The 15894-nt window shown below is 39.2% G+C and overlaps 1 protein-coding gene across 6 annotated transcripts in view; it reads right to left on the minus strand.

Annotated features, from left to right (window-relative positions):
* tox2 (TOX high mobility group box family member 2) overlaps positions 1-15894 on the minus strand; it is a 99826-nt gene that overhangs the window by 8918 nt on the left and 75014 nt on the right. For 4 of the 6 annotated variants that reach the window (XM_026915010.3, XM_026914994.3, XM_026914987.3 and 1 more), the window contains 2 exons: positions 6420-6650; positions 2702-2932 (listed from right to left, as the gene is read on the minus strand). In XM_026915010.3, coding sequence (XP_026770811.1) covers positions 2702-2932; positions 6420-6650 — 462 coding nt within the window. The remainder of the gene's footprint in view (positions 1-2701; positions 2933-6419; positions 6651-15894) is intronic. The other 2 variants (XM_053228011.1, XM_026915027.3) reach the window with 1 other exon arrangement.

Consider the following 15894-nt stretch of genomic DNA (forward strand, 5'->3'; position numbering starts at 1 on the left):
GCTCAAGGACAACATGTCATGCACCAAAACAAAAACAAAAAAAGGTGGTGAAAAGGCAGCTTCTATTTGAATATCTTAACATTGTGCACCATGTACACTATATTTTTACTTTAGACGCTTCCAACGGATGTTTACATGCTTCATATTTAATAGTTTTTAGAAGCTAAAATATGGTCTAACGATGCTGCAACTCTGATTTACATGAACTGCTTCTACACACAGTGTAAATACAGACAGCATGGGCCTGTGCTATAGCTTCCTGGTCATCGTGTTTCCATGCCATTGACTCCTCACTGATATAAGAGACAGGTCAGGGCTAACACTAAACAAAATGACAGCCCTGCATTGGACATGATGTCTATCAATCATCTGTTAATGGGCCTATCAGAGAGGCCGCTCTGCAGGCAGATAAGAATCGCTCAGCTCTTCTCTGGGCCAGTCCTTCATGAGGATGATGAGGATAGAAACGCACAGACTACATGAACTACACAGTGTTTCCCTGATGATATCCATCTGAAGATTATTTCAGAAACAGATGTTGGTTATCAAATATATTGCAAGTATAAAATGTAAGTACTCTTCCAGAAAGGTGTGTGAAACACATCTGAAATCTTCTGAAAAAGCAATACAGGAACTGAAATATTTCAGATATCGCATATAGACAAAATAAATACAAGATTTGGGATAGAATTTTAAAATAGAAAAAAATTAACAAAATCAATTTTTTTGTCTACCGCAATGAATTTGCAGACATATTAAATAATAATAATAATAATAATAATAATAATAATAGTTTATTAATTAATTTATTTTTATAGGGCATTGTAGATGATTGGCAGCAGGTGATGATGTCATCAAAAGATGACCTGATCTCAGTTTAATCATCCTGGAGATCAGAGCACTGATGACCTCAGCAGCTCCACTGATATCAAACAGATGTGTTCAGAAAAGTTTCAAATTGGAGTCACGGACAAAGGAAAAAAAAATCAAATCCCCCCATTCTGATGGAAAGGATATATTGTAATGATTTTCAGGAGAAAAAAAAAAAACATTGGGCTCAGCAGTCCAAGGACAAACACCATTTTCCCAGCACTAACGTTCTCAAAAATGATGCAGTGTGATGACATTAAAAAAAGCAGAAAAGGGACACAATCATGCATTCGTATATATATATATATATATATATATATATATATATGAATGTTGAGGGAGACAAAGGGTTAAGAAGCACAAACAATAACATTTCAGAGAGCAGATGTCCTTGAGGGAGAAAAAGAAGGGAGCTGGGCGATGGCTAATCTTGTATTCTCAGCATGATCAAATCACCAGGCAACAGATATAAATAAAAGGGCCCAGGAAATGAGGAATTCACATTCAAGGGTGTCAGTGGCAAAATGAAGATTCATGGTGAAGAGGGGAGAAGGGAAGGAGGCAAAAATTAACTGCACATAAAAGGACACAGCAGCTCCCAGAGACGAAGAAGAAGAAGAAGGAGAGAGAGAGAGAGAGAGAGAGAGAGAGAGAGAGGGAGGGAGAAATATCACATGGCAGAGGGGTGAGTGGTCTGTACTCCGTCATGGAGACAGGTGCTTTTATTTGACATGCAATAGCAGGCCTTTGTTATGGAGGATATTCTAAAAATACTGTGGCCCTTCTCTCTCTGTCTCACACACACATCATCACTCTGGTTCATGTGCAGCTCATTACTGACGAACACACACACACACACACACACACGCACGCACAAGTTTGTATTAGTGAGGACCTTCTACTGACATAATTATTAATGCAGCTAATTAATGCTATGCTACACCTAAATCTAGCACTAATTTTAAGCTCAGTAACCAGTAGGACACTTTGCAGATTTTGTTTAAAAAAAAAAATCAGTTTTCCTTGTGAGGATCAGCCAAATGTCCCCACAAGGTCAAAACTGTTAGATAGATCCTTGTTGGGACATAATAACACACACACACACACACACAGACACACACACACACACAGACTAACCTATCTGATTAAAAAACTTCCAGTTAGGGCTGCACAATATTGAAGAAAAATGTGATATGTGATAACTTGTTAAATAATGCGATATGTGGTATGATAATGCTATAAGTCTGTAAAATCAATTTAAACTATACTAATATATACATATTTTATATTTAAAAACTGAAAATGACATGAGCAACATACATGTTTCATGTTCTTTTGAGGAAAAAAGCGTTCTCTGCTATTTGCGTCACCCTAAAACTTTGACTTTTCGTAACTTTTTGAAGTATTAAAATCATTCAGTTACTGCAAGCCCTTGCGATATGCATATAGTAATATTTACATTTGCGATTATTCGATAATTTTGATATATTGTGCAGCCCTACTTCTAGTACAATTGTTTACAATTTAAACAGACACATGAATGCCCTTTAGCTCTATTACCATCAGCATCATACAGTCAAACATTATACAAAACAGAACTGCATCTGCATAGTAAGAAGTGTTCTGCCTGGGCACACCTCATTAAGTCCACACCACATCTGTTCATTAGCTAGAAATGTGTGTTCCAGCTGGGGAAAGAGTTCCTATAGAAGTTCAAGATCCTTTTTGTTCCAATATAAGACCTGAGCTTTATAAGACAATACAAGACCTGATTTTGAGGCCAAATAAACAGACAGAATCCTTTTCCAGAAATTACAGAAAAGTTTCTCACCTGTTTCTGCTCCTCTCCCAAACTATCCCACATAGAAGCCACAATCTTGGAGACGTCTCCAAACGTAGCATTAGGGTTCTGCCCCTTAATGGCCGCCTGAGTGTCCCGGAAGAAGAGGGCGTAGGCTGAAACGGGCTTCTGAGGCTCGTTGGGATCCTTCTTCTTCTTCTTCTTCTGAGGCTTGGGTTTGGGCTTCATCATGTCTGAGGAGGGTCTTTTCTCCCCCGTGATCTTGGGGAACAGGAGGAACAGTGTAAGTATATACTCACGCACACACCCACATATATACATATGTTTGTATGTATGCATGTATGTATGTGTATATATATATATATATATATGTGTGTGTGTGTGTGTGTGTGTGTGTGTGTGTGTATATGTATATGTATATATATATATATATATATATATATATATATATATATATATATATATATATACATATATATATATACAGTACTGTCTAAAAGTCTTAGGCACCCTATTTGCTTTAATACAAACTTTGTTATAGATTTTTATTTTATGACTTCTACATTATCAAGTCAGTACAAAAACATTTTAGATTTCAAAACATTAGTTTTCCAGAACAAAATTAAATGTTACTGGAACCAGCATATTACATAAGAGACACTTTTCAGACAAAAAACATAATGAAGGCTGCTGGGTTTTGCTGCAAAAATAAGAAGCAAGTGTGACAGTCAAATTCTCCAGAACTGTGGCTGCTTCTGCACGATGCTCAGTAAAACTTACAGCTAATCTCCTTAAAACTGCACAAATTGTACCTGAGACTGCTATTTTTTTAAAGCAAAGGGCTGTCACATGAAATATTGACTTTGTTTCATTTATTACTGTTTACTGACCTTTTAGTATTTTTTAATGTAGAAACATTTAATTCATTATTTTTGAAGGCATATTTGCTCTACAGCATTTCTTTGCATGTGCCTAAGACTTTTGCACAATACGGCATATATATGTATACACACACACACACACACACACACACACACACACTTAAAAGATCCAGCACCAAACTCAGTAGCCGGTCTCATTTTAATACACCTTATTCAGTCTGCACACAACAACATCTGAAACAAATTTTCACTGCATTGTTCTTGCTGTACCAGATAATGGATGAAAGATGAAGAAAGAGTTATGAGAGTCAGACAATAAACAACATTTATCATTCTTACAGTGTTCATTATAAAGAAGATTCACCCAAACCTATTTAAAACACAAACTCAATCTCCTCTGCATAGATTTTGTGTTTTACGTAAGATCAACCACCTTGCAGAAAAACAGAGAAACAAAGCTAATGGAGGTCAGGGAAATGAAAAAGGGAAAAAAAAAACATTATTTTGGATGACAGCCATTCAGTTAAATGGCTTCAAATGAACAGAAAGCGATTTTCAGTTTGCCATGGTTTACTCAGGTTTATAATGTACTTCTGATTTTTGCAGGCTATTCCTAACAGACTCAAGACAAAGGAAATAAGAGCAAAGAAATAAAGATCAACTTGTCCTAGTTTCATACCTGCTTCTGAAAGTGATAATGAGGTTCTAGTTATGCTTGTGTTTGACTATGCAAACGTGAGATGTCTTTTATCTGCAAACATTATGAAATAAAAATGGGATACACTGGAACCCAGAGAGTGCTTTCACTCAAGCTCTGTCTGAGTAATCTGCTCTGACAGGTTATGGACAATGTCTGTCTGTCTATCTGTCTCTCTCTCTTTCTCTCTCTCTTTCTCTGTCGCTCTTACACACATACACACACATACACACGCTCACACACACATAGTTAAAAGCCCTGGAAAAAGAGATCTGAAATATTCAGGGCAAAATTGATTTCTCTACCATAGGCCAGGCTGAGCAGGCATTGTTAATGTCCCATTTGAATCAGTGCTACATGGCTTCATCTCATGTCTGACGCACACTGATATTTGTTTCTTCTGCCGAAGCAGTTGCACATTTAAAGCAAAAAACAATTTCATTATTCAAACGAGTAGAAGTGCAGAGAGAGTGAGTGAGGCAATGACATGTTTCAGTCGAAGTAGAGAATGCAAACCAATGAGTGAAAGAGGTTTCTGGGGCAGTGGTTGATTTTAGGGCGGCTTAAGAAATACACAGTCCTCATTATTCTCATAAGCGCCACTACAGGATTAATTCAGAAACAGGTGGAGTACCATGAAACTCTGTTTGATCGAAAATCGGAATATTTTTGCATATCTTACATTGTGTTAGATGTTAAATTAGAGCTAGAGGGAGTGGGACTGAAAAGAAGGGACGGACTCATTCTGTGGCTAAACCTGCTGGAAATTAGTAAGAAATGCCAACATCCCTTATAGGATGCATACAGAAATAAGATCACTGGCAACGGTATGTTGGAAGTAATTATTTCTGTTGGCACAGACATTATGGCTAACATACAAGTACACATTTGCATGGCAAAAAAAAGACCATATCCAAACATGCACTACACTTATACACAGACATGAGTGGGGAAAATATAGACAAATATACTGTTTAAAATTTGAATGTGTGTGCAACCACATGTAGTCACAATCACATATGGTATGCATGAGTCTGTATGTGCTCCGACAGATATATGTATATGAATAATATGGATATAAACACATGCACCCTTCAAACTGCACAGCTGCAGATAAATATGCAAAAGTAAAGCCCCCCTGATTGAGTTATGGCTCTATTGTTTTGATAGGAGTGAGGCATGTGTGCTGAAAAAGAAGCCAGAACAGCAGCCAACAAACACCTTATTACAGATGGACCTTTGCTCATTAAAATCTGTGATCCTTTACAGACACGTATCCGAGCATGTGTGCTAAACACACACACAAAAACAACCCCTTTGGCTCAAAAAAATTACTTCATGCATTAACATGAAGTAACGTGTTCGTATGTGTGTGTGTGTGTGTGTGTGTGTGTAAGGTGGATTCACTACAACTTTGCCTTCCAGTAAATAACATGCTATTAGGAGACAATATGGCAGCATTGTTGTTGTTGTCAAAGATTCTTTGCCACAGAAACAATACAGCTGGTTTAAAATGATAGAGAACATTAAGGATGTGAAAAGTTACACAGACTGCAATACACCTACAACCTCCCAACTTTTATTAGGAAGAGTCAAATGGTCTAAAACAATGTAATTTAAGCATTGTGTGAGTTAATTCACCCTTTTTATTCTGGGCTCCAATTAAGCACGACGCATCACGATAATGAGGGACTTCTAGCAGACAGTGCATTAAATTAAATTCCAACTGACACTTTCAATAAAGGAAGAGACTGACGGACAAGCAGGAGTAATCAGATTTCTAGGACAATAAAAATAGAGAGGACAAAGCGAGAGAGAGAGAGAGAGAGAGAGAGAGAGAGAGAGAGAAACAGGCAGCATGCTTTGGCAAAGAAAAGAACAAAAGGCAGTTGTATGTGAAGCTGAATTGCTGTAATTTGTAAACAATCTAAAAGAGGCCTCTTGCAGTAAAAGCATTTGTCAATCACAATTATTTGCACACAAACTACAAAAAAACAACAAGCCTAATCCTTTACAAGACAGAAAATCACCTAACATTATGAACAGCTGCTTAAACAACAATCCTCTAACACATAAGTCTGTACATCCTGCCTTCACTAAATCCTATCCCTCAACCGTATAAGGCAACTGTCACTTCAAAGAGAAACACGGTCCACCTCCCTTCCTGTACCTTTGCGTGGTAATCTGCTTCCTCTTCCTGGGTGGAGTTCGAAGGGGAGGGCGTGGCTGACTGACTTCCCACGGACGAAGGGGAAGCGTAGGTAAAGGAGCCTCGGCCAATCCGAGAGCTGAGCTGGGACAGAGCGCTCATGGGATGGGGCAGTATCGTAGGAGTGTTTAGCTTGGGGGCATGGTGGGCACGGGGGTAGTGCTCGCTGTCTGACCCGGCCAGAGCCTGCATCTAAAGGCAAGAGAAGAAACCACACTTTACTAAGAGCTAATCAGCCAGATCTTAACTCACCCTGAGTCTGTTTAGCCTAACTACAGTCATGCTGGTAAGGCAAGTCTCATCCACCAATCACCATTTCTCCTCACTGGTGGGAAAACGGTTGATTCTTCCCTCAGCAAAGAGATCTAGCTAAAAGCTATGTTCCTGGCACTATCCAGGATTCTGTAGTACAGTCTAACATGCACTCCACACCACTTCTCAATACAAGATGATATCAGTATCTGTGTGAAAGTCAAGAGTGCTCACTTTCTCAAGGGCTGGCTTGGAACAGATGAGGATGTGAGCTAAACCAATACTGTGTGTGTATTCACTCAAAGTCCTCCAAAAAACACATCAATGGTGTTCTTATTAACAAATGAGTCCTCGAAACCATAAAAGAATGCACACGTGTTAAGTCACAATGCAACATTTACCTCTGGATGTTCTGTTCAACATTTGAATTTATGTAGTAGAAGAAATTCTACTTTCACACTGACTGATCTGATAAATCAAACACAGAGATCACATAGATAAATACCAAGTTTACAGTAAGTCCTTTACCACACATGTTTTCGACATGACTGTCAAAGGCACCAGAAAGCCGCTATACCATCAAAGCTTATCTTAAGACAATCTGACAGCAACCGCAAAAGAAAAGCTTCATTTAATAACAATTGAGTCTTACACACACACACACACACACACACACACAATTAGAATAAAACAGGTCATGAGCTAGCATCCTTATAACCCCTTCAAAAACAACAAGTGCAACAATTATTGGCAGCATAAAAGACAAGGATCTATTTCATATAACATTTTATAGTGCTTTAATTCTGCCTCCTCAGCTCATCTGGGCATGTAAGAAACGGTCGATTCCACTGTAGACAGCACATTCATTCATTTACACATTCATTTCATTCATTTACACATAAATAGGAATACTAAGTGTAGAACCAATCCAAAAATTTTTGATGAACTAGCATTTATTAGCGGCATGCAACATTCATGTGCTGAATAATACATTAGATAGAAACTTAAAGTGATCGATGAAGAGGGCTCGAGATGGATCCACTCTGCATACACACTAGTTAGAGGCGTTGTGATCTTTGTCGGGGCCTATAATCGTGTTAATTGGCCTCAGCAGAGTCTCCGTTAAGAGCAACACGCTGAAACAGAGCGAGCTGTGCTGGTGGTATAGGCAGCTCCAGTTTGCTGTATTTACAGGACATTAGATGGTTTCCTCACTGCTGATAACAAAGAGGAAAACCTGAACAAAAGCAGTGCTTTTTGCATTTCAAATTTGCTCATGAAAACCCTTCCCCCCCTCCACCCTCCTCCCTCACCTCCTCTGAGGCTGAACACAACCTGAAATCATATTTCAAAACCACCATCACTTCAAATTTCAAACACGACGAAATAGCTTCTGCGTTGGAGAAGGGGGAGGGGGGTTAGGGGGAGGGGGGGGAGAGGGGGAGTTGAGAGAATGAGAGTGAAAATCAATTCATTTTCCATCTTCAGTGGAGTTGCTCTTTAAGAACTTCCACAAACCAAGAAGCATTGAAAAACCAATTAATCAAACACGAATGGCCTATCATAGCTACTGCAAGCCTATTTCCATAGCAACAGCCTCGGGCTAGAAGCAGCAGCCGTGCTCTTTAATCTGGGCACACTAGAGCTTTTTCTCTAAACAACAGAAGAAGACAAGAGAGCAGGACAGTAAAGAACAACGCTCACCTAACACCAACTCAGCTCTCCTGCTCCGACCCATGATTGTAGGCCGTTTTTTTTTTTTTTTTTGGCATGGGGACAAAAGGTATCTTCGGTTCTCCATTGTCAACAAGCAAAATACCAATCTCTCTCTCTCCCTCTCTCTCTCTTGCTCTCTAAAAAATTTGAATAATTTATGGTATTTGTTTCAAAACTGGCATAGAAGCACCATGATTTAAATTCTGAATATCATTTCGAAGGCATTGACTTGAATTACAGCTCCCATTCCTGCTGGATGGACTGCGGCTCCAATTTATAGCAGGAAGTGGAACACACAAAAAAAGACATTAACCACTTCATCTATAATATTATAGGTATTATTCTAGTATTTTCTATACAGTATTTTTTCTTTAGTTTGTTAAGTAAATATTTGAGACAATTATACATACATACATATATATATATATATATATATATATATATACATATATATATATATATATATATATATATATATATATATATATACATATATATATATATATATATATGTGTGTGTGTGTGTGTGTGTGTTTGTGTGTGTGTGTGTGTGTGTGTGTATAATAAAAAATTCTTTCTACATTTCATCAATAGAACACACAGAATATGAAATATTGTGACTAATCAGAGATTCAGAGCATATTGATTTGTGATAAAAAGCCTGACAACCTTATTTCACTGTCCTCTGAACAAGCACTTTTATCCTTTATTTCTTCTCATATTACAAAGCCATCACTTTCATATTTCATATTAAATAAGCAATTTCAGAGCAGGCGAATTGGTAAACAAAGCTGTGTTTCATGACAGTGTGCACAAGCCTTTTGTTTAGTGTCTCATTTGCTTTCAATTCATTTTCAGTCATGAATGTGGCAAAAAAAGAAATAAAGGCACACACCTCTGCAAAAACAACTTCTCTCTTAACTACCAATTTCAACGAAAGATCAGTCTGTGTGATCATTACACAAACACTATTTCGTGCAGTGGCTGCTTCCCATACGTTTAGCGTAGGTACATGTCAAATATTTGTTTTCATTGCTGTCTGCTGTTCTGACAGACATGGTGCGGAAGGGGGCGGGGGGGGTTTGGGTGGCTGGGTAGGGGGGGTCTGGGGGCTGGGGGTGGTCAGGGGGTCAGGGGTGTGGCAAATAAAAGACAGATTGAGAAAGTGTATGAGAGAAAATGGGGGGTGAAGTGGGTGACCGAGACATGGACACGCACAAAGAGAGACAGTCAGAGAGAGAAAAATAATGACTGAGAGAGTGGACAAGAGAAGGCAAAGGATGTAGAGAGAGAAAAAGAGAGACTGCTGTCTCTAGCAGGTCTGAGAGAGATAGAGACAGACAGTGAGAGACGGAGGTAAAAGGGAACAAGAGAGAGAGACAGACAGAGAGACTGCTATCTCTAACAGTCATCAGTTGAGCTATATAAAGCAGGTTGGGCACGGCTGTACAAACATTATGAAAGAGTCTTACAAAGGTTAGCGGTTGCCATAGGTACTGTATGCTAATTACTAAATGGTATCATCCACTGTGGGGGTGGTGGGGGATCTTTGTAACTTCCTTTATTTGGCCATTACTGTCTCTGAGCCCAAGACAAACAGCTTTGCTCCCCTCTGCATTCTAATATAAGAGGTCAACAGCACTGCCATTATCCAGATATACACATACAATAAGCCCAGATCCATAAATTTATGTTTATTCAAGGTTTCTCTGCCCAAAGAGATAAATGTGGAACAGGCACTTTAAATTACCTCTGCGACGTGACAGGAGACACCTTCGGCTTCATACACGTACAGGCACACACGCATATGCGGCATATTGTTGTTTTTATGGACCTAATGTCGAAAACACTGGAAAGTTCTCTGATTCATTTCCTGTTTCTGTGTTGTAGCGAGAACTCTTTGTGGTCATGCCATGTCCATCATAGTCACACAACCGTGCTTACCCAATCGTGGGTAGTATTTTGTGTGAGTGTGTGTGCGCGCGTGTGTGTGTGTGTGTGTGTATGCACGAGATTGACAACAGAAAGAATATCACAGTGTTATTGCTCCAGTGATCCTCTGACCCAGGCTTTGACTCTCTCTCATGCACTGTGACTGGCTCGTTCGTCCACTAGACCAACATAACTGGCCAATTCCCAGCTGCTCTCCAGGGCTCACGCTAGCAGGATAAAGCACACAATAGTGCAGAAAAAAACCCACATAAACCTAATATCTTGATCAGTAGAGTTTTTCCTCCACAGAGAATTCAAAGGCTTACTCAAATTGCGTGCCACCTCTCAGTATCAGTGTGGCAAAACACAGTTTTTGCACTTAGAAACAGTAACGATTGCTGATGTCTGATGTGGCGCCATTTCATTACCATCACAATGCATCCAGAAAGGTGCTGCTGTAGGACAATTTCAAGCTTGTGCACTGAGATGGGTCAGCATCAAACAGGGAATCTGTCTTGTCTTTGCACCATCTAAATCTTAGAACATCTAAAATCATACCAGTTTCTGTTTATAATCCTGACAATTTCTGTCATGAATAAATAAAGAAGGCAGGGGAAAAACAACAGCAACACATCATGGCATATCAGTATTTATAATCATGTCATCTTCAATTGTACAAAACATATTTTTTAAAATTAAATACTGAGTTGACTTTTTTTGGCTTATACTTCTTTCATTGACTTCTTTCATTGTTGTTCTGTCTTCTTTGGCTAATAGTTTCCTACATTACCCACAATGCCTTTCGGCTACCCCCTGATAGTGGCGCCATTGGGAATTAATCATTTCGTAAAGAGAGATGCAGCAGATCTTTAATCCTTCAGTCTGTCCATCTGTACACTCAAACACAGGGCTCCAAATCTTCAACTTCATGCAATTACTGCGATCAACACCGCAATCATGCTTCTCATCTCGTAGTTCGCTAACTAGCCGAGTCAAGTCTCTGCTGTACCTCAGCACAACTGTGTGTGTCATACGGCTGAACTGCATTCTGGAACTTTGAGTCTCCACTGGAATCCTAACTCTACGTAGGATTTCTCATTGATATGATATTGAATGTTGCTAGAAAACAGTAAGTGAGAAAAGAAGCTCTTGCTCTTTTGTTTTTAGGAGCTAACAATGAAACTTGATTGTTATTACTTACTTGTTCTCTTATTAAATGCCACTGTGACTCTACTAGTAATGAAATAACAGAAATAACTACTAATGAAGTAATGGAATAACAAAAATGCTGGACCAACCAAAAATTAGCACCAGAATCACTAAACAGATCACAAATATTTCAATGTAAACATACTTCATAAGTTTCAGGAACTATTTCTTTAAGGTTCTGGGTCAGTTTCCAAAATGTTGTGAGTGAAATTCTAGGCTGCCAGAGAGGAAGCCCTTAACCCTTTTGTTTTGCGTCCCTTGTAAGTCTCTGCAGCTGGAAGTGTCTGACTATTGACTGTTTGTGATGTTTGGGAGTATTGCCTCTCCTCTAGTAGCCTGACTGCTGGTGTTTGACCTTCAATTAGTGTAGACTTGCTGTCAGTATAGAGTTGACTGCACATATATCCTTTCTTCCTGAAGCAATTGTTACAGATATGGACAATCAAGACCCACAACCTTTAATCTTCTTCCACCTGTTTTGTCTGTTTAAATGTATTTGAAAGAGAAATAAATTATTACAAAACAAACCTGTCTGAAACAGTCTGAAATTCCAGCAATCTATCTGAGTTGTTCACGATTAAGACCCTGATACGGTATGTTCACTACGTATGGAGTTTTATGGGATTTATGGTAATTTAACAATTTATCAGCAGCTGGAATATTCTGTAGATTCAGTCATGACACTTTTGAATGGTTGAGTGAATGCACCAAGTCTAATAGCCACTGGGAGATGTGGTGTATCTTGGCATCTTTGGCAGCTCTATTGTCCTTCCCTTTCTCTAGCTCTCGTCCATCCCCCTCTCTCTCTCTCTCTCTCTCTCTCTCTCTCGCTCTCTCTCTCTCTCTCTCTCTGATTGGAGACATCTTGTTGGGAGTGATGGCTCACTCGGCCCAGGTTCACAGTTGCTATTGTAAAATCACAGAGCGTTTAATTGAAACAAATGACTATAATAATAGAACATTATCCCGGCAGGCTCACGGCTATGGCAGCTTTAATTAGCCGAGCGCCAGAGACTGATCCTTCACAAACGCCGTAAACAGAGCGAGAGAGGGAGATAGAGGGAGGGAGAAAACAGAGGGAGGCTCGCCGTGCTTTGCCCTCCCCACAACTCCCCATTCACCCTGAGGGCAGAACATGAAAACCCACCACCACTCCTCACTTCCTCTGTCTCTGTCTCTCTGGATGTGTGTAGACGCTGGAGGGTCATTTATAACCCTGCTAGGAGCGCTAATAAGTCAGTGGATTTATAAATCACACACTGGTTTAATCAGTAAGCACGGTGGACCTGCTGTTTACACTGTTATATCAGGTAATAGGGCAGGATTCTGTTACACACACACACAGCCAAGGGTTTTCCACCGAGTGTCAATAAATAAAACTACAGACCAAAATAAGAAACAGTGGATTGTTCTGTAATACCAAAACACCGCAGCATGTGAGTATGTAGGTGTGAATAGTTCAGAAGTGTCCACTTTAATCACTAACGAGACAATGTGGCTGCAGGGTTTCATTCCAGACCAACACAAGTCCTACCTGATTCCACAGGCAATATTAACCTGTCCCATTAACAAAATTAATAAAATGGACTTAATCAGCTGTTTACATACTGTTCGTCCTAAGCACAAACGGTTTCCTCTTATTGTTGTAGATCAACAGAATTGTGATCAGTAACTTTTAAGCCACAGGTATCAGACTCTACCTGTTTTTTTCTGACACAAGAAAAAGAAGAATGGCTTCCTATTGCATGACTGTCATAGTTTTTCTTCTAGTATGGTGTCCTCCGCTCTAGAAAAAAAACCCAACTGAACTGACTAAGCATTGAAAGAAATATGATTGACAAGAGTTGTTGCTGTTGAGCTGCTCCTGTTAGGGGTCGCCACAGCAGATCATTGGGCCGCATATTTGATTTGGCACAGTTCTTACACCGGATGCCCTTCCTGACACAACCCTCCCCACTTTTATCCGGGCTTGGGATTGGCACCAAGAGCATGCTGTCGTGTGCAACCCCTGGCCAGGAATCAAACCTTGGCCACAGCGGTGGCCTAACCAGTAGTCCTCCTGGGACCATGATTGACAAGAGTATCTCTTTAGTGCTCCAAATATTTGTATCTGTATTCGGATTGAATCCTGAAGTAGGAATGGCCTAAATCTCAAGGATGGTTGTTTATTTTTCACTCCAAATTAAATATGAGCTATGCTTGCAGAAACACTGCGCAACACTGGATAAAAATGCAGAGGTAAAAATGCCAGCACTGTCAGCATGGTGTGTGAATTCTGGCTCTGACAGTTCCTCAGCCTCAGCTACATCACTCATGTTCGTAATTGGTCTCAACTAGAGATGTGGAGTTTTTTTTTCTACCTGCCTGTGATTTTTTTAACCAATTTAGTTGGTTCTCTTTCCCAAAATATAAACAAAGTAGTAGCCTAATTTAAACCACACTGACCACGACCTGCAGTTACTAAGGGTGCTGTAAGTGCAACGCTCAGCACCACATGTTCGTGCCACACATTTTTTTGTCCAGGGAGCTTCATATCCCACCACTCGCTCATGTCTGTATGCCTGTATGAAAATAAAAACCTAGTCTCATGAAAAAATGAGTAGTGTGCCTCCCATCTCCCATTCATATCTGTATTTGTATTCATTTAGAACACGTTACCTGTTCATTCCGAATAATTCAGTCATAATCAGTTACATTCCTATTACAGACGTAGTGAAGCTGCATTCTTATAAGCAAGCTACAGTATGTAAGCTTTCATAATTCATCTCACAAAACATTTTTGTACGATCACATAATAAAAAGACAAGCTGTTACCATAGTTACATGTTTTTATTGAGCAGGTTCTGACCAGGGTAAGCCAATTAAAAAATATACTATTATTTCATCTTTCATGTTAAATATTAAACCATTATAAAATGTCTTTCAACCATGTAGAGTAAACTCCAGAACTATTGGCACCCAACATTAGTTAGAGCAAAAAAATGAATATAAAAGAAATCACACATGCAATTAATGATATTTAATGAGAATGTTGTGTATAGTAGCTATATATATATATATATATATATATATATATATATATTTATATATATATATATTTTTTTTAAGTCATGCATTTTTTTCCTGCAAGACACTAGGGTCGAAATGTTAGTTGAATCTGCAGTGTTAGCATTGGTGTGGCCCTTCAGGATAATGTTCCTAAACCCCCGTTTTAGACATCGTAAGTGTCATAAGATGCCTGATGTAATAGAAAAAAAGGATTCCCAAGTAAGAAAAGGCAGAGCAGGAAATGTGTTGCCTATTTACACTGTAGCGGTTAATGAATTACAGCTTGGAGGAAGCATGGACTTACATGTTCCTGTTTACCTGTACATTTTACATGACAGTTAATGAGAAATAGGAAATATTTGATAGTTAACAGAAAAAAATAGAAGAACTTGAGAAATGGTCTCCAAACGGGAGCACATTTTTATGTTTGTCTGTTCTTCAGTTGAAAGAGTACGAGGATTTCTTTCTTTCTCTCCCACCACTAGAGGCATTATATAGGGTTGGGAGCAGGATTTGACATGACAGCTCTGAAATGGCTTTGGAAGAAAAGAGGCAGCGCACTCCACACACGATCCAGACTGTAAGACAGAACATTTCTTCTGCATCTAATGAGAAGAGGAGCCTGGCGCCCAAAACACCACACACATACACACACACACACACACATTTCTCAGCAGGGAGTCGAGGCGACAATTAGGTTCATTTGAGAATGATTAGCGAGTGTGTTAACTCTTCGCACATGCGCTGCATGTGTGTGTGACAGCAAAGCATCTCTCAGAGAGTCAATCCAAAACCCCCTGCTAACTCCAAACACATCTGCCTTGGCACTATTCTATCTAAACAGGCTCCCCATACTCCATAGAGAATCACTCGGGTGTAATAAAGTGAGCTTTTACAAGCAGTTACAGTCAACTTTGGCAAGAATTAATTCCGTATTAATTATTATCATGTTTTTGCTGATGTAGTTTGGCAGCAATTAGTAAGGAAGTCTACTTAGGAGTGTCATTTTCAAATCTGTCTTGATTCTTGTTCACTAAGCTAAGCGTGTAGCTGAGGAAGCATGGAACTCTCATTTCTGCAAAACTAGAGAAAACATTTTAAAACTTGTATCATTCCAGGAATAAGATTTACTGCTGTGTCAAGCTTTCTTATGATGTGCACAGTGCACACAATACTGAACACTTTTACCCCTCAACACTGGCACTGAACTCACTCAGAATGCATCCCGAAGTCATTGCAAGCCAAAATTAGGAAAGTTTTCTAAAACAAACGGAAAACA

This window comes from Pangasianodon hypophthalmus, chromosome 2, assembly GCF_027358585.1.
Source record: "Pangasianodon hypophthalmus isolate fPanHyp1 chromosome 2, fPanHyp1.pri, whole genome shotgun sequence".
NCBI classification, from domain to species: domain Eukaryota; kingdom Metazoa; phylum Chordata; class Actinopteri; order Siluriformes; family Pangasiidae; genus Pangasianodon; species Pangasianodon hypophthalmus.